The sequence below is a fragment of the Leptosomus discolor genome, chromosome 6 (genome assembly GCF_034619465.1).
Source record: "Leptosomus discolor isolate bLepDis1 chromosome 6, bLepDis1.hap2, whole genome shotgun sequence".
NCBI classification, from domain to species: Eukaryota; Metazoa; Chordata; class Aves; order Leptosomiformes; family Leptosomidae; genus Leptosomus; species Leptosomus discolor.
This window is the reverse complement of record NC_141396.1, coordinates 24,429,366-24,451,412: the sequence shown is the minus strand read 5'-3', so window position 1 is coordinate 24,451,412 and position 22,047 is coordinate 24,429,366. Positions and strand designations below refer to the sequence as shown.

General features: G+C 44.0%; 1 protein-coding gene across 5 annotated transcripts; it reads left to right on the top strand.

Moving 5' to 3' along the window:
* Positions 1-2,438: 2,438 nt before the first annotated feature.
* AP3M1 (adaptor related protein complex 3 subunit mu 1) lies at positions 2,439-21,834 on the top strand. Of its 5 annotated transcripts, none has more exons than XR_015183526.1 (10): positions 2,439-2,479; positions 11,186-11,461; positions 12,183-12,354; positions 14,345-14,482; positions 16,442-16,527; positions 16,905-17,038; positions 17,712-17,919; positions 19,333-19,477; positions 20,040-20,163; positions 20,786-20,820. XR_015183526.1 is itself a non-coding variant. In XM_086466424.1 (10 exons), the coding sequence occupies exons 2-10, from the start codon at positions 11,189-11,191 to the stop codon at positions 20,835-20,837; spliced, it is 1,341 nt and encodes a 446-aa protein (XP_086322550.1). In that variant the 5' UTR covers positions 2,439-2,479; positions 11,186-11,188; the 3' UTR covers positions 20,838-20,875. The 5 variants fall into 5 exon arrangements, 3 of the variants coding, with proteins under 3 accessions (XP_086322550.1, XP_086322551.1, XP_086322552.1); XR_015183527.1 differs by lacking the exon at positions 20,786-20,820 and adding an exon at positions 20,237-20,270; XM_086466424.1 differs by lacking the exon at positions 20,040-20,163 and adding an exon at positions 20,237-20,369 and having other exon boundaries at positions 20,786-20,875.
* The last annotated feature ends 213 nt before the right edge of the window (positions 21,835-22,047 follow it).

The following is a 22,047-nucleotide window of genomic DNA, read 5'->3' as shown; positions in this document are numbered from 1 at the left end:
GGGGACCTCAACCATTCTGGTACTTTCCGTACTGGCTTTTAACACGGGACAAAGTCCCACAGCAGCACTTGGCCAAACATGTTCTTGCCGCTACATTCAAACGAGTGCAGAGGCCTGCCAAATCTAACCAAGTCCAAGTCCAACCAACTCACCCGCTTGACAAGCCCAACCTGCGGCCCGCAGCACACATTAACTTTATTTGATCACCAGTTAATTACGGCATTTCTCCTCTTATGAGAGCTGGAGTCTAGTATTGAAGTAACTTGAAACAGAATTAGAGTACACAAGTTCTAACAACGTTCCTCACGTTTTACCTATTATACCTTACAAAAGCATTATTTTCAGTTTAATCAGTTGTTATCAGAGCATGCCACCATGGCCTTCATTCCATTGTAAACATCCTTTATATTTTTAACTCAGTACTTCGAACGTGTTCTCAAATTTTCGATTTTTCATGTTTAGGCTTGAAGCAGGTAAAATGCAGTTTCCTCTAATAAGCTTTGCGAACAGAAACATTGCAGTTGCCAGTTTCTTGCCCCACCTTGCTTTAAGGCCCACGGAAATAACTGTTGCTTTTTAATTACAACCTTACACTGCTGCCTGCCGTTTATTTGCTTTCAGAGCTCAGTTACATTTTTCCTTTTCCACTATCTGCAACTGAGCTTGTCAACTATTATTAGACTTGAAAAGTCACTCAGCTGCCAAAGGAGCAAGTACCCTGACTTTGACAAATTTAACAGGATTAGTTCTTTCAGTGAGGACACCAGAACCGAAAGAGACTGTTCTCATCTCAGCACTAAAGCACACTTTTTTTATGCTGTATTTGAGAAAATTATTAGTTATCGCCAAGGTAATTCAGGACCTTTCGAGCCTTATATCATTAATCCTCTTCATACACTGAATACTTGGAAGGAGATCAGCTATCTTACAATTATATTCACGTCTTAATAATCCTAAGAAAACAAACCAGAAACTGCACCAACAAAAGATCTGTTATAGCTCTCTCAGTACTCATTTTGACGGTGCTTCCTGCACTGAGAAACCTGACATTTTTCTGCTATGACTTTTAAAAATAAATGACTTGTTTCTGTGCAGGCCATTAGTCACATGGGATTCAGTCGGTGATACTACACAGTGATCACATAAATTAGGAAGTATAACAAATGGCACAGATTATTTCAATATGAAAACATTTAAAAATACTGCACGTGTCCTGGAAAAAAATGTATCTGGTAATAAGGATTTTTAGATAACTAAACTCCTGTCTGATGGGGACAGAGAGTCCTCAAGGGTATTAATTGGGGCTTTCAGAGAGGATTTCCAAAGCCGAAGAACCGGGGCGACAACCCAGGCTGCGTTTCCACACCGGGAGGCGCAGCTGCAGGCACTGTTCAGTCCCACCGCTCGACCCCACCCCGGTGCCCAGAAGCTCACCGGTATTAACCGACCCCGAGGCAAAGCGGGGGCCCCGCACACCAGGCGCCGCGGCCCCCGCGCCTCCCGCCGCACGCCAGCCGCGCTCCCGCCCGCCGCTGCCCCGCCCGCGGGGCGCCCAGCCCGCCGGCGCCCCTGGGCAAACGCCGGGACCGGACACCGGTAGCCGCGGGGCGGCCGCCAAGACGGCGGCGGCGGCAGGAGCAGGGGCGCCGTGGCAGCGGCAGCGCCGCGGGACGGCCCAGCCGCCCGCCTCCACGTGCGCCCGGCGCCGCCGGGGGGATAGCGCGGTCCCGCGGCGGGGCCGCCCCGCGCCCAGCCCGGCCGAGCCCAGCCCGGCGGCCGCGGCGCGGCGGGACCCTCGCGGCGGGACCCTCCCGGCGTGACTCTGACCGCGTACCGCGGCGGCACGCGTCTCGTCCCCCACCGGGGACAACGCCGGCGGCACCCAGCGACCCTCCGGTATCCACGGGGGCTTCTTCGTGGGGAAGAGCCCCTCCCCGCCGCCCGTTACCTCAGTTGCTTTTGCTCCAGCTTGAGCTTCTTGGCTTGCGGCTCTCCCGCTGCCATCTTCGCGCTGGGCAGCGTGCGGCGCGCTCCGCTCACCGCGGCCAGCCCCGGCCCGCCCCACCCCGCCGACCGCGCCGGCACCGCCAATGGGGGGCGGCGGGGCGGGCGGCCGCGCCGGGCGCCTGACGGGGAGGGGAGGCCGCGCCGCCCACCGTGCCTGCCCAGCAGTGCGCTGCCGCGCCGCCCGCCCGGGCGGTTTTACCGCCCGGAGACAGCCTCCATCCCCTGCCCGCCGCCGAGGCCGAGGGACGCCGGCGGGCGGTGGACGGCTGGCCGCGGCAGCGGGGCCGGCGGGGCGGGGAGGGGGAAGGGCCCGTTATTCGCCGCTCAACGCAGGCAGCGCCCCGGCCGCCCGCGCCTCCGCCGGGGGGCGGCTCCGCGCGCTGCCGGGCCTCGCCGCCATCTTGGCCGCTGCCCCGCGAGCGGGACGGGCCGATCGGGGCCGGGGCGAGCAGGCCGCACCGGGCCGGGGGAGGTACGTGGCGGCGGGGGGGGGGAGGCTTGTCGGGGCGCTGAGGGAAGCCTTACCGGGGAGCGTGGGGCGTTGGTTTCCGCGTTCGGGGAAAGCGGCGGCCATCGCGGTGGGGCGTGCCTCGGTGGCAGCCGTCTGTGCTCGGCCCCGTAGGCAGCCGCCGGCAGTTCCGGGTGGCTGGAGTCGGACAGGGGTGACATCCCTGTCAGCGGTGGTGGCAGGAGACTGCCCGTAAATCCCAGACTTCCCGTGTTACCTGCGTCCATTTCAGTTGTTCGGTGTCCATTTAAAGGGGAAATTATTTGCCTGTTTGAATAAAAAACCTGTTTTTCTGGGCTCTGGTGCGTGTGCGGAACAGCACGGCTTGTGCCGGAGCGAAGGCCGAGCCGGGCCGGGCCAACGGCTGTCGGACTGGGGGGCGCGGGGCCTCGGCGAGAGGCCGGGTGGGAAGCGGCGGGCCTGCCTCCGGCCCGGGGGCCGCCTCGGTTCGGTGTCCCAGTCCTGGGGGATCTGCACAGGTGAATCCCTGAAATGATAAGCCGGCTGGGAAGGATGGATTATGCACGGGGAAGTCATTTAGTGTCGTTTTTAGCGGGGATGGCACAGGGCCTGCAGGAGGAATGATGCAGGAACTGCCGTTAAAGGCTGTACCCAAAACCTGCGGCAAAGCCACACCGGGAGGGGCAGGGGGGCCCGCAGGAGGTGTAGCACCCAGGTCACCTGAATCTTTTCTCAGCAGCACTGCTGCAACATGGTGGTTCTGGTCGTGCTATACTCGCTGAATTAGCAAGGGGCCCTGTGACTGTAATTTGCATAATATGTGCTGGAAATTAATCCCGTTATCCACCACTGTGCATTGCACGTTGCTTCTGCCCTGTTCAGTACCTAACAGGGTAATTGCGTGGAGGTTGTCACTTTTCTTTTGTTTCAGTGTTAATCTGCTTTGAAGTAGCAACGCACTTAAGATCTTCTCAGTTTGATGAATAATTTGTACCCATTAGATGTAGATCGAACTGGAGGAATAGCTTCACTGTTAAATGTGGCTATTGTACAAACAACCAGGAAAAAATCATACTTGAATGATGAAAATTCATGTTCATAGGAGACAGACTGCAGTATGGTAGAGGAAAAGCTATTTTGCAAGAAAAGCACAAGCAAATTAAATTACTCCTGTAAGAAGTAGAATGATGGAAGCAATGTTTTACAAAAGAACTGACTGTGCCAATCATGAGAATGAGCTTGCAGTTCCCAGCAGGTTTGAACTGTACATACCTTCTCAATTATTAAAAAAAAAAAAATAATCTGAATGGTACTCCACTCTAAATGTCTAGGATTTAATCTGTAGCGTGTTGACTGCTAACTCAAAAAACACAAGCATACCTGGTTTTGAAAAAAAAAAAAATGAGACAAGCAGATTCTTTCCCATCTGGGTGCACATACCTGAAAATTCCTTGCAGATGGCAAATTAAACATTAAGACCACTCCACGCTCTCTAGTACCTAATTTTGCTGTCCTTGTCCAGAAATGACATTTACCATTGTGCAAAATAGCTTTGCACCAGCTAGGTCCCAGTTACTCTTTCAAACAGAGCTCTGCTGTACAAGCAGTTCTGCATTAAGAATCTTAAATAGAAACTTTGTAATGAGGATTCATGAAAGAGAAGGTGAAGTCCTTGAGGTAGAGAGGCCTGAACAGCAGGTGACAAACGGCAACTACTTCATGGCTGTAGTACTGGGAAGAAACCAAATTAAACCCTTTTAAAATGTTAAGTTCCTTCCACTTATTTCCCTTTTATTTTCCTCCAACTTATAGCTTCCCACATAGCTTTCAAAACTGAGTTAATACACAGAAAATAAGTGAAATCTTTTCTATGCGTATTCAACGTAATGCATGAGAGGCTGCTTCATCTTCTTAGAAGATTCTTTAAGACTTAGTATTCAGGAGCCTGATTTTATTCACATAGGATGGAAGAATTAGAGTGCCACTCTGTTCTCGTGGAAGAGTAGGGAGTTGAAGATTGTTATGTGCCTTCTTTCTACTGCCTTCATTTGGACTAGTTGTGGCAGAGTGCACACCCATTAGTAAGAGCTGTCGTTTACAGCAGGGTTCCAGTGACACTTGTTGGCTCTGATCTAGTATTTCAGTAGTGCATGGCTCTTTGGCAGTGTGCTTGTCCTTTCTGGAACCTCAAGTGCCTCTTAAAATAGAGCCTGAGAAAAAGAGCAGTATAAAGGTGGTAGCACTATTGCTCCGACCTGTCAGACTTAATGGGACAGTGAACTGGGAGAGCACAATGGAAAACACCTTCCCAAAGACCTACGGAGAGCAGGCTTTTATATCTTGTGATCAAATCATGCTGCCTTGGCTGTTCAGTGTTCCCCGTGGTTTGGCTGGAATATGACCCTGATTATCAGTCGGTTCCTGAAAATCCCATTAACAGTAAATGAGTGACAAGATAGTCACCTTACCTGTGTCCATTTGATCCTCTCTGTCTATTCAGTACTCCTTTCAGAGAGTGAATTTCTTAAGTGGTCCCTTAGTAGTCCTAAACCAACTGATTCGGATGTAAATTGTGTAAGAAATGTTCCACCTTCATGTAAAAATGTAGTTTTAGCAATTGATTTTTAATTGTTTTGGTGGATTTTTTCCCTAAGAAACTTGCCTTTTCAGCTTTTTTTGTTCTTGCACAGGCCAAACGGAACTGCAGTTACTCAGGATCTAATGCTGTTTGATTATTCAGGATCTAATATTGTTCTGTTGGCAAGAGATGGAACTATCTTGCCAGCAATTAGAAGATTTATACTGGAACTAAATTGAACAGAGGCGCCATGCAAATGTATTATTGGAAAGCTTCTCCATCAGTAGATGAAATGCTGCACAAATTCTTATGCAGGCTGTGATTGTTATTGGTAAAAGCATGGAGGAAGTTGGAAGTTTTGTTATGGATACCAAACATTGATGTAAGACAACTTCAGAGTATTCTCAAAGGATGACTTCCCTTTAAAAGCAATTCCAGAAAGTTACTAACAATGTTTTAAATGAGAGTAAAGGTAAATAAATGTATACTGAGCATCTGGGAAGCAAAGTGTTTAGTCTTTAATAGGGACGATCTTGCTGATAAAATACGCATCTGAGTAGTTGTGCAGACACAAGCACTTCATGGTGTTAAGTTAAAGTTGATTTGATTATGGGAGTTTTGCTTGATGAACAGAGGTGGACACCAGGCAGTTCTTAAGAAGCATTGCAAAAATGGTTTTACTTTAATGTGCAGGTACCTAAGCCATGGGCATCTTTAGAAGTAGACAGATTAATCACACTTGAGCAGCAGCAGTAAGATAGGCTAACAAAAACTGAAATTACAGAGCATTCATGTTTTAGTAAGATCTGAGACTTCCAGGTATATCAGTTTGAATCACAACTTCTGATGTTGTATCAGGTTGGTCCAGTCAGCTACACGTATGTTCAGAGTTGCCATGTTGGCTGTCTTGAAAGTGTCCTACAAGTATGTAATAGGACTTCTCTTCATTAGGTTTGCTGCTTAACTAGCCGGTGAATGGGGTTGGGGAGGTGGGGAGGAAAGGTTGTCTAGTTTTGCCACATCTATGGCACATTTGTGACATCTTGAATTTATAGGAAAAAGCTAAACTACCAACCAGCTGGTTGTGACAAAAATACTCGCTTTAAAATAGAAATCAAACTGCCTGTCTTAGCTTGTTTGTTTCTCCAGATTACTCTAAGCATTTCATTACTTTCCATTTGCTTGTCACTAGAAGTTCATTTCCACAAATGCGTAACAGGAGCTCAGACAGTCCACCCCCACTAATCCTTCCAGCCTTCAGAGCAGCTCCGCCAAATGCAGGGAGCATAGAAGCTGTGGAATACTTTCCCAGTGATGGTCCCATTTTGAGCCGTTTTCAGTAATTATTACTAGCTCTGAAGGGCGTTGCAGAGGTCAGTGATAAATTCCTCGCTTCCTGGTTTTCACAGAATTGACTGTAAGTAAGCTCAGTGTTACGGAAAAGCAGCTGGTAACAGTATTTCTGCATTAATTACATTGTAGAGGACTTAATTGTAGCTAAGGACAAGCCTATGCAATCAGGCTTTTTCCCATGCTCACAGCCTCTCCCTCTTGCCAATGAGCTCCACTTTTGTCTTGTGAGCCTGCTGTGACTTCAGTCGAGATGTTTCTGTGCTAAGAGATTGAAAAATAGTAACATTGCAAAATCCAGATTTAGAAAGATACAGGCTTGGAAACAGCACATTGAAGGCACCTTAGTTAAAATACTTAGTTCTTCTGTGAGGTCTTCAAATTTAGGTGGGGTGGAAATGACTGCAAAGAATCACATGGAGTTCCGTGTGTCAGAGCAAGGATGGGAAGTCTGTGAGAAGCAGCTGCAAAACCTCTGCTGGGCTGCTTGTTGCTGCAGTGCCTGTAAGATGCCTTTCAGCCAGGCAGTAGTGTGGAAGGCTGTCAGCCTGCTAAAAATGAGCTTGAATGGCTTGCTGTGGACTAACAATGCAAATAATAATCCACCTATGTCTTCAGTCTTGCTTCTCTAAAAGTAGAGAAATGGGAGGCGTGTCCTTTTGAAATAGTCCCAGAACCACGCTTTCAGTATTTTACACAGAATGGTTTTATGCTGCCGTCTCAAAGTGGTCTGTGTGTATGCTGCTTGTACAGGTACTCTCATGGCTCTTAAATTTTGGTGGTGTGCTTTTGTTTTTTTAAACTTACAAACTTTGATTCAAGACCTTTACCCTCAAAGTGCTGCATGTGTGTTTGCTTCCCAAACGCATGCTTTGCTATTTGGCCACAAGTATTAACTTGACCTATTGGTGTGAGGAATCTTAGCCTTCCAAGATTGATTTCTTATGTTCACCATTTTTCTTTTTTTTTTTCTTTGCAAATCTAATGTTCTGATGAGATAGCAGAAGGCAGGGTACTGAGAAATTAATTTGGGGATGTCTACATGTCTGAAATGAAATCTGGCGCTCTAAAAAATAGAGTAGCAGAGAAATCATCAGTATTGGGAGCACTGTAAGTAGTTTTTGTTAAATAATAGCTTACATAAGGTATTTTTGTAGTAGTACCAGTTGTAAGATGTCCAACATGAAATCCATCTTTATTTGGCTGGTGCCAATTGCTTGACAGCGTGTGGGATAAATCAAATTACTTAGTCTTGCGTATAATAGACTGATGTCTGCACCACTGTAAGAGCTTTATTATAGTTGGCGCTGGGAAGCGTACAAACAGAGCTGCCTTTTGGCTGATAGGACAGGGCTTGTGCCTGCTCTGTACTTAAGCTGCAAGGAGAGAGCTTCCGTTTTTCAGAGCACTTCAAATTAGCAGCAAATTAGCGTACTGCTAAAACTTGTGAGGAGGAAAGGAGTATATGAGGCATTTTGAAGGGAACTCATACGCTAGAAGCAGAATAATTCTGTATCATGCGAAAGCCTGTAATCCCTATCTTCCTACCCAGAAGACAGGGTAGGCAGCTGGGTGGGGTTTTACTGCTTAGTTTCCACAAATATCGTAAAGCTGTAATCTGCCAAGCATGGTCCCCTGGATCAGTCTGGTACTCCAATTCACCACGAGGCCACACAAACACTTGTAGGAACACAGCTGGTACCTGGGCAGCTTGGGGCAGATGAGTAAATAGGGGCAGTGGTCCAACACTACCACCCTTTCTGGCTACCCATACCCTCCCTCGATTGCGTATCAGGTCATGGTCTAATACGCTAAGCAGAACTGAGGGCAAAAGAGGAGGCCCTGCTAACACAGCCACTTATACGCAAGGCGCTTGCTGCCAGCACAGTAGAACGAAGCGGCTGTATTTAGGTAGCGATTATGTTAGCCTGCTGCACAGTTGTGCTTGTTAAAAGTAAATCGTGACAAACACAAATCACTTCTGACCAACAGAATCTGTATGAGTGTTAACAGCAGGACAACTGCTAGGGCTTAAAAACACTGTCACATGTAGCTGATATACTGTTGTCAGAGTATCGTCCGAAGCTGCCTGCAGTCCAGCAGAGCTTCTTCACAGTGGGCTGTAGATCCAGTCCTCTGGAAATGGATTCCAGCAGTGCTACTTGCACCAAAACTCTCCTATGCAGCTTTGCATGCATTTACTAGGAATTTGGTTTTATATTTGTTAACAGACATGCTATTGTATCCATATTAAAATGTACAGAGAACTATTCTAAGCTTTATAGCTGATCAGCTTCATATGTTTGGGCTGCGTTGGTGTGGAACAATACTGACATTCAGTGGTTGATTATACTTGCCGCTGTTGTGTGACTATCCAGGAGATTTTGGAGGGTTTTAATGTTCAGTGCTGGCTAAATTCAGAACATGTTTAGTTGAACTGGATTAAAGCAATTGTGTCAAGGCTCCTTTATAAGAATGCTGTGGCCACAGTATTAAAATTGTTTTGTCAACAAACTAAATTAAGAGATTAATTTGGTCTGAGAGAGATACAGTAGAAACATGCAGTCACACTTTGTAGCTTTGTTTCCTTCCCGCTCTTAAGCAAATTGGCAGTCACAGTTTCCAAAAGAACTTCCTGTTATATACCATATTGGCTTAGTTGGATTTTTCTGTCTACGTGTTTGCTATTCGTCTTTTTGTGTCTACCACCAAAGACAGGGTGCTCTTAGCAGGAGATATCTAAGACCTGGCAAGGCCTCCAATGAAGATGAGCGTGTTGTTGTCATGCATGTGAAGGAGCAGCTGGAGTTTAGAATTTGAAAAGCTGGATCTTGTCTCCCTTCCTGTGTCTGCTGACTTAGGTGGAGGGAAATACCATGCTAACTACCTTCTTTAGTAGGCCTTTTTCACCTTCTCCGGTGAGCTGTGGAAGACATACTTTTGTTTTGTCAAAATCTGCAGGACCAGACCATTTTTCAGTGTTCCATTGTTTTGGGAGGTCAGCCTAGAACTCTGGGCAGTTTAGATTCAGACACAGCAACAAGAGCTCACTCTGGGTGGAGCTAAGTGCTTGTTCCAGTATTTTGGAATGAGGCTTAATCATACGGTGTTTGGACTCCTTAAAATCCCTGTGGGACTGGGCCATTTACATTTAGATGCTTCTCTGCCATCTTCACATTTGTGTGCCAGAGTTACCATTAGCAAAGGGGCAAATTTTATCTGCATTTTATGGCACGGTCCTGGCCAAACATGCTAAGATTAATGAAAACTATTATAGGTTTTTGGTAGGTGTGTTTGGCTTATGGACATGCAGAGTTGATGGTGGTCTTCCTGTTTCAAGGTGAGGATGCCCAGTATCTGTTTGGCCTCTTCCCAGTCATATATGAATTCTTCCGAAGGCTAAATAAACTTCAATTCAGGGTAGCTCCATTGCTAACATCTGCCCATTTCCACCACCTCCTCTACACCAGCTGTTAGCACTCTCTGGCAATGTAATAACTTGCATCACAAAGCTGATCTGACCAGAAGCTCCTTTTTCTGGGTCAATTTATGGCAGGACCAGTTTGCTAATATAGGTAATTGCAGAGCAGACCTGCTTAAATCAGTACCTGGAAGGCAGAAGGGATGAATAGCCAATGGCAGGGGCAGCTTCTTCAACTACAGAATGAATTTATGCAGGATAGAAGTACTAGGTTGACTTCATCTTGAAGAGCCAGCGCGTGGGTTACAATTTGTTTGTTTTGTTCTCTAAGCCTGAGTTTAAACTTGGACCTTATTTTTGTCAGAGGATGGTTATGCTGCAGGTCGGCCAAAGCATTATATCTGTCTCATGTAAAGGCTAAAGAGATAAACTGAAGTCTGATAGCATGTGTCTCTTCTATAGCTGTGGAGAAAACAGTTTATTCACTTTGTTGAGTCAACTGTTTAGTCCACTTACTATCTCACTGAAAGTTGAGGAGTAGACTTGGAATTAGTTTTAAAAAAAGGTAGATAAGCTTCTTGTCCCATGAATAAAATGAAAGATTGGTGGCCAAGGCATGTTATTTGTAAGTCTTTAAAGATACAAGAAAAAAGTTACGTTCCTTATCTGCAGTTCATACGCCCCTTTTTCAGAAGTGAGTTAGTTTTTAAGTGTAAAACATTTTATGTAAACGTATTTCATGTGTGCCAAGCACATGTAAGGCAATTTACACATATTTTCAATGAATTCCAACCCTTTATCCAGGTGCAGCTTGGCATAGATCAGAAATAAGACTAATCAGCCAGCAAAAAAAAAAAATCCACCCCAAAAAAACCCTTTTCTAGTTCAGTAGCTGAAAGCTGACAAGCTAAAGAGCTATATCTTTTAAGATAGCGCAGTTCTTTGTTTATGTGTGTAAATGTTATGGGAACTTCTCTGCCATAGGAATCTCTGTGTATAAGTTACCCTTACATGTTGCCAAACATGTTTAGGTGAGTGCCAGCTCATGAGAGTCAGCTTTTCTGTCAGAAATAAATTACAAATATCAAATAGGGGTGAAAGCGGAAATCAAGGGTGCTGGCTTCTTGCTTACATTGTGATACATGTTAGTGACTTAATCCACTGTGAAATACTTTGTGGTGGGACATTCCCCTAAGTAAAGAAAATGCAATTTAAAGAAAAGCAGCAAAGCAGATCTTTTTCTGAAATTCACAGTGCATGTTAATAAAGAATAACCGTTGTAAGAAAGGGGATCTGGGAGAAGAAACAATATCAATCCTCATATCCTTTTGTTTAACCTCTTTGAATGTGTTTCCAACAGAAAATGATCCACAGCCTGTTTCTTATAAACTGTTCTGGTGATATATTCTTGGAGAAGCACTGGAAGAGCGTTGTGAGCCAATCTGTGTGTGATTATTTCTTTGAGGCTCAGGAGAAAGCAATCGATGTTGAGAATGTGCCTCCTGTCATCTCAACGCCACATCACTACCTCATCAGCATCTATCGGGATAAAATCTTCTTTGTGTCTGTCATACAGACAGAAGTGCCACCACTCTTTGTAATTGAATTTCTGCACCGAGTAGCAGATACTTTCCAGGTCTGTCATCATTAAATAATTTTAAAATTGAAATAATTCAAAGGGAATTTTTGTATAAACTTATTTTAAAGAAAGGTATTAAACCTTCCTGTCAGTGACTTTCCCCTTTGCAATTTTTAAGTCAAGCACTGGTTTATAGAGTACAAAGGAAAAGAAGGTATATTTGGTATATTAATTTGATTTATAGTTACCAGTGCACATGCACTAAAACCCAAATCCCACTTTGTAAATGCTGCCTTTTTTCTATAAGGTTTTGTACTGTTCATGTTACATAGATGAAAAGGAGCATGCAGTCATGAACACTCTATAGGGAGGAAAGAACTGCAAAGCGTGGAGTCAGTTTTCAACCTATTTCATAGATACTGTAAATAAAGGAGCCTCTGTGAAGGTCGAGCATTGCCAAAAGATAGTCTCCTTATTTTACAAGAGTCTTCTAAGTGAAGATATGTTAACGTTCACAAGTGGAAGAACCTTTGGGACCTATATACTAGTAAACCAGATTACATTCATTTCACTGTTCATGCTGTCTTTATTTCTAATATAGATGATAAATGTAACCTTAACATATGATGCCATCAGACTATAGAAGTAGCTAGTCAGTTTAGGCACTAAAATTCCTCGATATGTTGGAGGATTTTTGTAAGCAAAAAGCCCCCAAACTTTTGCAAAGCATTTTAACAGAAATAAAAAACATCTCCTTTGTAATCTCTGATTTGTTTAGGATTACTTTGGCGAATGTTCTGAGACTGCAATTAAGGACAATGTAGTTATTGTGTATGAACTTCTAGAAGAAATGTTAGACAATGGCTTTCCACTGGCAACGGAATCTAACATATTGAAGGAGCTGATTAAGCCTCCCACAATTTTGCGCTCTGTTGTCAACTCCATCACAGGTATGAAAATAAATAATTTTCAGCGGTGACTGGCTGCTTGAAAGCAAAGCCCCATCATGCTTCATAGCTAAAAAAATAATATCATATTTGTGTGAATCTGTAAGGTGAGGCCACTGTCCTGCTAGTTCTCACAATTAAGAGTTGAATAAAAGCAGCTTCTTCGTTATTTGCAGTTTATGCCTGGCCCCTTTGATAACCCCAGTGGCACCGTCTGGTCCAGCCACAGCTGCTGGAGTCCCTCAGGAATGGCAGTTCCCAGCACAGACAGCACATACTGGAGACAGGTGCTCTGGGATTGGCCCCAAGCCTTGAATAACTGAGGGGCATTGGAGAAGGCTATGCATTTTTTAAGAAATCATTGCAGAAAGGTATATAGCAGATCTCTAATAAATCTTCGGTGGCTGGGAACAGATAACACGAAGGGAAGCAAATAGCCTGCCCTCAGCCTCCTCCCTGCGCCTACCAGCATCAGCATCCATCAAGTTCAGAGCTGGTTTTTGGCTGTTGTAAATGTGTATGTCTTGCACTGACAGAGCCAAATGTCTGTCAGCTGAGCTGGTGGAATCTGCTTGTCTGGCAAGTGGGTGCAAGAGAGGTACACCATGAGGTGTCACGTGGGATCAGGGGTATGCGAGGTGCTCGCCTGTACCTTGTGTTAGAGAAGGGCGGTAGGTGGGCTGCAGGGCCACACAGAGGCAGTGCTCGGAGGAGCTGGACTTCAAGGTAGCACATGTGGTTTAATCTTTGAGTATAAATCTTGTCAGTTTTAATTTCTGTCTTTTGGGTTTTGATTGTGATTTTTTGAAATGTGTTTTTGGATGGTAGTTATGAAAAATATCTTGACGTTAATGGACTAGATGTGCTACTGTAAGGGGAATTAAGACTCCTGAAGCCAAGGATTGCAGCATCAAATCCTCTTGTTTTATCTAAAGCCTTATTAGAATTCCCTGGGAGCCTAAAGTGCCTGCCCAGGGCAGCCTACATCTTGTCACTGTTAACAGCCCAGCGCTGAGCGGGTGGGAAACGGCAGTGTGAGGGCTCTGCTGCCTGCCTGGCCTGGCAGCCCAGGCTGCATAGCGCTGCTGCACCCTGCAAGGCTGCTGAGGGACACAGCAACTGCTCCCCTCCAGAGATGCAGTGGGAGTGAGAAAATGGTTGCAACTCCTCCCCCATGTGTTATAGCGCCAGGGTGGTCTTTAGGGAGGGTTTTTTCTGTGTGAGTTATTTTACTAGCTCAAAAGAATGAAAACTTCTGTTTGCCTGCTAGGAGAGGGCCTACCCAGCAGGTTGTGTAAAAATTATAACTGCTGGCTGTCAGCCTCTGAGGGAAGCTGTGTCACACAGCAGGACACACTGCCACCTTCATTGTGCTGAAGGACACAAGCAAGCGTGAGCTGTAGCTCTGTCCTGAGACCTACTTCTGGCAAAGGGAGTTGTTTCCACTATACTGGGATTCCAAGATCGGTCACCTAAGCCTCAGAAGTGCTAAGATTATTTTTTTTCTTTTTAAACAATCATCAGTTTACTTTATGACTAGGCAGCTCAGGAAGCCCTTGGGTGGTATTAAGAACCAGGAGCCAAGGGTGACAGCAAGGCAGGCAGGGGCATTGGCACCGCTGTTAAGAAGCCCAGAAGTTGAGCCAACAGGTGAGGGTCAGGATCGGGATCAGATGATAACAAGGACATCTACTGGTCAGTGATTGCCAGCAGAGCCCACCATGATGAGATAGGTCAAGCCTATGGGCCAGGGCCTGGGTCGATTTGGCACGTGGTCAGGTGTAGACGTTTGCTATGCAAAATACGCTCTGAAAAATCCAAGCCGGAACATATCCTTAAAGTGTATTCATGTCACCTAGTGAATGCAACTTTAGTGGTCCAGGTTCTAGTCTGCAGTTCTTGGTGGCAAATCTTGCTTTGATTATTAATTTTGGCAGCTGAAACTTCCCTCTTGTAATTAATTACCGATTTTGAGTTCCTTTTCATTTTTAAGGCAGTAGTAATGTGGGTGACACACTTCCCACCGGACAGTTGTCCAACATCCCTTGGCGCAGAGCAGGAGTAAAATACACAAACAACGAAGCCTATTTTGATGTCATTGAAGAAATTGATGCGATTATAGACAAATCAGGTAAGATGCCTTGCAAACTCATTTTTGTTTCTTGAATGTGTTTATGTTTAGCTGCTGGTGTTTAGAAAGAATACAGTCCAACTGCTTTTTTGTGTGTGTTTTCTGTACAGGAATCTAGATCTTAAATAGAAATATACAATTTAAAATGACATGCCCAAATGTATTTCTTCGTCTTAAAATAGCAATATGCTCTAGGCTGCTTCAAGAACATCCCCAAGAAATATTCTGTACTTCTGTTTGTATATTGATTATCTCTTAGGAGATATAAATAGAAAAAAATAGTTGAAAATTTAAATGTGATAAGAAAATTTTCTTCCATTGTTCCTGCCAGCAATTTACTGTAGTCCTTGTAGGCCCTCAAGTGAGCAAGACAAAAGCTTTCATTAGCTTTCTTCTGATAGCAAGACAAAACATGGTGCAAAATAGCTGGACAGTATTGTTTTTCTTATATATAAACTGGAGCCAGATATTATGAAGCATAATAATACTCTTTTCTGTAAATGAAACATGATAGCTTTAAATAAAAAAATCTTTAATCTGAGATTCAACTCTGCTAACTTTTGTGTAAATGTTACCAGTGCCAAGAAGTAGAAAAAAACTGATGCAAAAAGAAAACTGCTGTTCTGTGGACCGAAGCCCATGGTTTTGTTCATTATTGGGGCCATCAGTTACTAAAGCTGGATGGAGACTGCATGACACAATGTTGTGGTGGTATGGGGCAGGGAGCAAATCTCCAGTTACTTCATTCAGTGCTGCTGTTGTAGCAGTAGTCAGTCAGTGTTGGTTTGGTTCCATACCCCAGTGCATCAAACGCTTTGGCCACCGTTGAACTGGACAGTCATAAATGGCTGTTGTGCAGCTCTTACTCTCGCTGTCTTGAAACTCGAAGAAAGCGGCAGTCACAGTCAGAACACCCTGATGGCTGTGTTACTCTCCTTAGCTCAACAGGATTCCCAGGAGCAGTAGGAGTGCTTAGTCTGAGGAGCTAGAATCAAGACTATTTCTGTATTTCTGTATGTATTTCAAGCCAAATCAGTGTCCACGGAGTGTTTAAATTTCCTACTGTGGATCCACTGCAGTAGGCATCTGCTCTGATCCCTTGGGGACTAGCGATGCAAGAATCTTCCTTCCTAACCTTCACTAGCATTAAGAAGTAGATAAGGTTGCTCCCCTAGAATGGGGATGTTATCTTGTTTCACAGGGATATGGTTAACTACTTTCATCTGAAACAGGATCCCTTCTTTTCAAGCAAAGTATTAACCCACAGTTTCTCCTTCCCCTTGACTAGATCAGCAATAGTTTATACATATCTTCTAAAATAACCTCTGCTTGTAGAGCTAATTAGTCCAGAGTTCTGCTCGTGCCTTTCTGTCCTTACAGGGCATTTAAGGAAATGAACCTTTCCTGGGTAAGATGCCTGGTATTCTTGCTTTGGGTTTGTTTTCGGTTGTTTTGTTTTGCTATAGATGTATTTAACATCCAGATGAATAAGTAATCCCACTGTTAAACAAGCCATGGTTGTGAAAGCCAGGGTTATCTGGAGCTTTATAGCACAGAATTACTGTGTTTTGATGTGCTTCAACTTCCCTGCACCACTACACAACTTGCTAGTTTTCTGGAGACAGGGATGAAAGAAAGGAGGATTCAGAGCTTGCATATTCTGAAATTCTTATTTGCTCATTGCTGACAACCAGTTCAAGCACATCCAGTACAAGTCCTGTGTAACAGCTGGCACAAGCATAGTTAGCTGATTTGGGACAAGCTGTTTGCTTTGGCTCACGTACTTTAGCAGGCTGGCCAGGCCACAGGTAACTGGAGTGACCTTTCCTGTCTGTGCTTGGCATGTGTTTGAGTGTTGTGCAAATGTCATCTCTGCCCTCTAGCTGCACTTCACAACGTTTGTTAGGCCCTTGATAATCGTGTTAATTCAAGTGTTTTGTTTTTTTTTTCCCGCCGCAGGTTCCACAGTCTTTGCAGAAATCCAAGGTGTTATTGATTCGTGTATTAAGCTCTCAGGAATGCCAGATCTTTCTCTTTCTTTCATGGTAAATTTAGCATATATTTGGGAATTTCAATCACTCAGGATTTATTTTTCTTAATGATCAGAGTTAAACAATTTTAAGAGCACAATCACTACTTCATGTGTTAACACATATAAAAAATAACAAATGTTGCATTATATTGCAGAAGTTGCCGCATTGCTCAGTAGTCGGAGTGGCTTTTGTCTGTATGTAAAAATACACTCACAGGAACTGCTGTACCAGGTCAGACCAGAAATCCATCTAGCTCAGTAACGTGCCTCAGCTAGTGGCTAGGAATGATACTTAGGGTCTAAGAAATAGGGATTGTGTAGAATTCCAGAGCGAGTTCAAACTGCTGAGACTTGATGAGATTTCTCTTACCGCTTTGCCACTACTTACAGAACCCACGGCTGCTGGATGACGTCAGCTTCCATCCATGTATTCGGTTCAAACGCTGGGAGTCTGAGCGAGTCCTTTCGTTCATTCCTCCTGATGGGAATTTCAGATTGATCTCCTACCGTGTCAGTTCGCAGAAGTACGTTTCCGTGTAGACACACCAGTTCTTCAGATGTACCATCTACCGCCTCCCATCGGAGTCCCTGCACATTTCTCCTTGTTACAGGGAATTGACATTGTTGCTAAAACGCATATTCTCAGGTTGTGTCTCATCTGTTGCTCTGTCCCCACTAAAATAAGAAAACAGTTTTTCAGTGAGCTGCTGATACACAACAATCATTTTTCAGTGGAATAAACCACAAATGACAGAACTGAAGGGCTATTCATTCCTAGTAATCATTGCTGCTGCTAGATGCTTTGTGGCTAAAGTCTCTGTATACATAAAGGACTCTGATCTTCATAAAAAGAATAAAGAACAAAAGTCTAAATTGCAGGTATTTGCAGACTAAGTCTGATTTGACTGGTGGCTGTTCTGAGAATTGGCTCAGTGAGATTACTTTAAAAAAAATAAACAGATGGAGGGAAAGAGATTAGGACAAGTGATTTGGAAGAAAATCTTTTTTCCTGTGATTCTCTGCTAATAAAATCACTTCAGCAATGATGTTGAAGAGCTGAGTATCACTTTTAACATTTGAAACAAATTGGTTCTAACTTGAATACCTGCCAGAAACCCAAGAACTATTTACAAGAGCTCTGTTTTCTGGAGCAAAGAAGTAGCCAGGATGCATTCAGCTAGTGTCTTCTCTTTTCAGCTTGGTGGCAATTCCTGTATATGTGAAACACATGATCAGTTTTAAGGAAAATAGTTCTTCAGGAAGGTTTGATGTTACCATTGGACCGAAACAGAACATGGGGAAGACAGTAGAAGGAGTTGTCATGACAGTTCACATGCCAAAGGCTGTACTTAATATGAACCTCACTGCTACACAAGGCAGCTATATATTTGACCCAGTTACTAAAGTAAGTCTTAAGTTTTTATTTATTTAAATACTCAAGATGACATTAGAACAAGTCGTTCATATTGCCGAGCACTGGAACAGTGTTCTACACTTAGCAGAAAACTTTCACTGCAGTGTATGTTTATGAATTAAAATCTTCTCTTTAAAATTTCATTTTTCAAACTTAGAAACGCACCAGTTGTGATTTCTGGTTTTATCAGTCCCCTCTCTCCTCCCTTCCCCTCTGCCTTTCCTTCCTCTCTTTTCCCCTGCTCCTTCACCCCCCTAATAGTTTTCTTTAGTGAATACAGCAGTATTTTGCTGGTGGTTTCAGCTATGGTACATTTTGCAATCTATGTTCTTTAAAACGTACTTATCTGGAGAAAATGCAGTAGACTTGAAAACAGGTAGCCAGAAAAACAGGGAGCAGAAGATGAGGAAAAAACCATCTTCCAAAAGATCTGCCTGAAGGAAGGAAAACAGAGAGTCTGAAAAACTGCATCTTGGGAGTCCTGCCTTCTTGCCTCTGGGTTGGGGTTTGAGACGTAAATTTCCTAAAGCTCCTGAAGCTCTGTAGTACCCAGGAACCATTCCGCTGAAATGCAGTCTGAGCCAAACCATTCTGCTGGCTCTAACACCCAGCTCCAGCTTTCTGCTGCCCTTGGAATATCTCAGTCAGCAATTGATCTGAATCGTAAGTGAAAGCTCTCCAAGTAACGTTTTGTTTCAAAAAGAACAGACCTTGATTTTTTAAAACAAAACCACCAACAAAACCACTTGAAGTCTCCTTTCCTCTCTGCAGAAATAAATTATGCTGTGTTTTTGTCAGGAGTTGGGACAACTAGGTGAATTGTAACTGCAAAAGTTTGTAAAGTAGGGAAAAAGTAGGTTTTTCTGCATTTATCAACAGTTTTCAGTTTATGATAAGAAAAACAAAAAAACCTCTTGCGGGTGAGTAAAGGGCCAGCTTTGTTCCATGTATCTTCTTGAAGTGTGAGAATCAATGGGAAGCAAGTGACCTTTAGGAAAGTTACTCTGGCTGAAACATCTCCTTTTGCCAAGTGCCTTGCTCCTGTCCTCCTCGTTCTCATGTTTAAGTTCCTATGACCTTTGTGCCGGTTTCTCTCCTTGCTTCCTGGATCTAGCTGGCCAATGTGACAACAGGAACAATCACCGTTACTGAGGGAACAAGATGTATTAAGTGCACAGACCAACCAAGGAAAGCTGAGAGGGCAAATGAAGTGCTGGGAAAGAAAAGGGCATCCTCCATACCTGCAGGAGCCCTAACCCTGCTATCTCCCAGCCCGTGGGCTAGTTGTCAGGGCTACCAGGCTGCTTTTTGTAGCCAGCCTGCAAACTAAAAGCTTGACATGAACTTGACCTTATAGAGTGTTTCCTAGAAAGCTACTGCTACTATTCTCTCTTTCCTGGCAAGGTGTTAACGTGGGACGTTGGCAAAATTACCCCTCAAAAGCTACCAAACCTGAAGGGCATCGTGAACCTGCAGTCTGGAGCCCCTAAGCCAGAGGAGAATCCAAGTTTGAACATCCAGTTTAAGATACAACAGCTTGCAATTTCAGGTGAGTGGGTGACTGTTACGTGAAATTGGTACTGGTGGAATGAGTAGCAGTAGGAAATGAAGTGGGAAACTGTTAGTCTTTTCACTGGAGATGCTGATCTGAAGTCAGCTTGGTCCAAAACCAGTAAAGTCTGATTTACCCAAACCTGACAGTTACCCTTGCTGGAAGACTCCCTTGCTGGGAATTGTGACTTCCCAATTGTTTTGCTCAAGAAAGACTGTGGGAAGTCTACAGAAGAATGGATTTTTCTTTGTTGACTTGTGCATTAAACATGCAAATTATACTTTTAGCAAAGAGTGATGGATGATGATTTAGCATGCTGCTCTTGACTTGCTTTACCCTTGTACCACTAAAGCCATTTCTAGTGGTCAAAAAACTCCATTAATTTTAAAGAATGCCCTTCTTATTCTTTCCTTCTGGAGCTGCTTAGTTTTTCATCTTCAAAACAACCTGCAGGTAAAATCAGAATGAAGTCTCTAGGGTAAGTGCAAAAGTAAGTTCAAAGCAAACAAGGCCTCGGTCTGCAAACATCTAAATGACATGCGTTGTCCGTGTATACAAGGCTTCTGCCAGCAAGCTTTGCAGGATTAAGGCCCTAACAGAGCGAAGACTCACATTTGGAAAGGAAGAGGGTGACTGAAGGCAGTAGATGAGAACTGGTGGTAGTGCACATCACGCCTTTCTAGGTAGGTACCAGGCTGTGGTCTGTTTGCTTTCTAGGCTACTTTGCTCAGTAAGTAACAGTAAGTTCTTGTGTAGGAACAGAGCCCTGCAGTTTCCTCTTCAACTTGCAGCCCATGGCTTTAAATCTAGCAAAATGGAGTGGATCCAATGGCTGGATGCCAGAGATAATGGGCCTGCGAGAAAGCAGGGGGCAGCCTGAAACTATTAGGTAATTAACAGCTACTGGTGTTCCTCAGTTACTAGCGGAGGGATTGCTGGTCCTTGCAATCAGGATCTAGAGTGAATTCTAAAACTTGTCCTTTGCTTCATCTACACTATTGGGAACGAGGGCAGCGTACAGGAGCTGCGCAAGACAGGCTCATTTGGTCAACAGTCCATCCCTTGGAAGGAGGATGTTGGCTCGCTGAGTAGGACAGGAAAAAGTTGTTGCCCTGCCAGGGCAGCTATGATTAGGTGACAAGAACAGCCACTTCCCCTATTTCAAAGGGGATGAACTTGTGAAAGGAAGGAAAACCAGCTTCCTAACCTATCTTAACACGCTTCAAGAAAGCAGGACTTTGAAACAGACTGACGTAATTGCTAGCATTCTGCTTTTAACTTTGTATGTGTTTTTGTATTTTTCAGGACTGAAAGTGAATCGCCTAGACATGTATGGAGAAAAATACAAGCCTTTTAAGGGTGTCAAATATATTACAAAAGCAGGAAAATTCCAAGTCAGGACATGAGAAGATGCTCTACTTCCAAGAGGAAATTCCCCTTAAAAAAAAATTGACTGCTTAGTGACTTATGTTGCTGTTCATTAGGTGCCAATTAATTAATAGACACTGATTAGTTTGGGATCAAAGCATTTGTGCACAGAAGCCCTTGAAATGAAAGCATAGTTTAGTTTTTCTTAATATTGCTTTAAAATAAGATACTTTTTTTCTAATACACCTTCACTCTTTTTTTACTGAATTATTGTGCTGGTGACTAGTTTGATACAGGTGATCCACAAAACGTCACAAACACTACACTGCCAGTCAGATACCAAAGCCCAGAGGCCAAGCACATTATAAAGGCCAGACAGGCCGCTGGAAAAGTCTTGTGGTAGCACGTTTTGCTGCTGCAGCTGCCTGCAAAGAAAGCTGAGCTATTCTCATGGCCAGCTGCAAGCTGGCATTCCACAAAGCATCATGTAATCCCTTCAGAAATAGAGAGCAGCAGTGAGAGGGGCAGGGGTCCCACAGCAGCCTGGGACATAGCAAGCGTTGCTCCTGAGAAAGAGCTTATGATGAAGACAAAAATAATTCCCTTGTTGTTTACAAGAAATTGCCTTTCTTAAGAAGCATTTGCCTTAATCAGCTTTCATTTGTGCCATCTGCAGATGAGCTGATAAAAATAACATTCTGCATTGAATCTGGGAGGTGATTGTTGCTTCAGTAATCCACTTTCTTTCCATTCCATCTCATCATCGCCATCACTTTTTTAAAGAATACAGTTGCAGAGAGTAAGATCTATTTTTTATGTGAAGCCTTTGCTTTGATTTAGATGTTCCACGTGTTCAAAGTGGATGCCACAGATTTGTGCCATGCGTACATTGGAGTGTAGCTTTTTAGATAGCACAGTAGAAATGTCAAGTGTATTTAATGGTTGTGTGCTTTAATGTTATGAAATAAAGGGAACTCTACTGCAAATTCATCTTCTCCTGTGAAATGTTCACACTATTGTAAACTATTCCTGGTGCTCTTAGGTAGGAGACATCTGGTATACAATGAAACGATGACTATTTGCTACATCTGCCCTGGACTTGATCACTGTGCAGCTATTTAAAGTTTAGGAAGGGCATTTAGGAGCACGGGAGATAAGGTTCCTTGCATATTTTTTAATTTAAATAGAGAACAATTAAT

Excerpts from the sequence above, each read along its gene's own strand:
- AP3M1 (XM_086466424.1), top strand. The coding sequence starts at position 11,189 with ATGATCCACAGCCTGTTTCTTATAAACTGTTCTGGTGATATATTCTTG. Across the intron at positions 17,039-17,711 it reads TACCGTGTCAGTTCGCAGAA|CTTGGTGGCAATTCCTGTAT; the intron begins GTACGTTTCCGT and ends TTCTCTTTTCAG. Across the intron at positions 20,370-20,785 it reads GGGCAGCCTGAAACTATTAG|GACTGAAAGTGAATCGCCTA; the intron begins GTAATTAACAGC and ends TGTATTTTTCAG.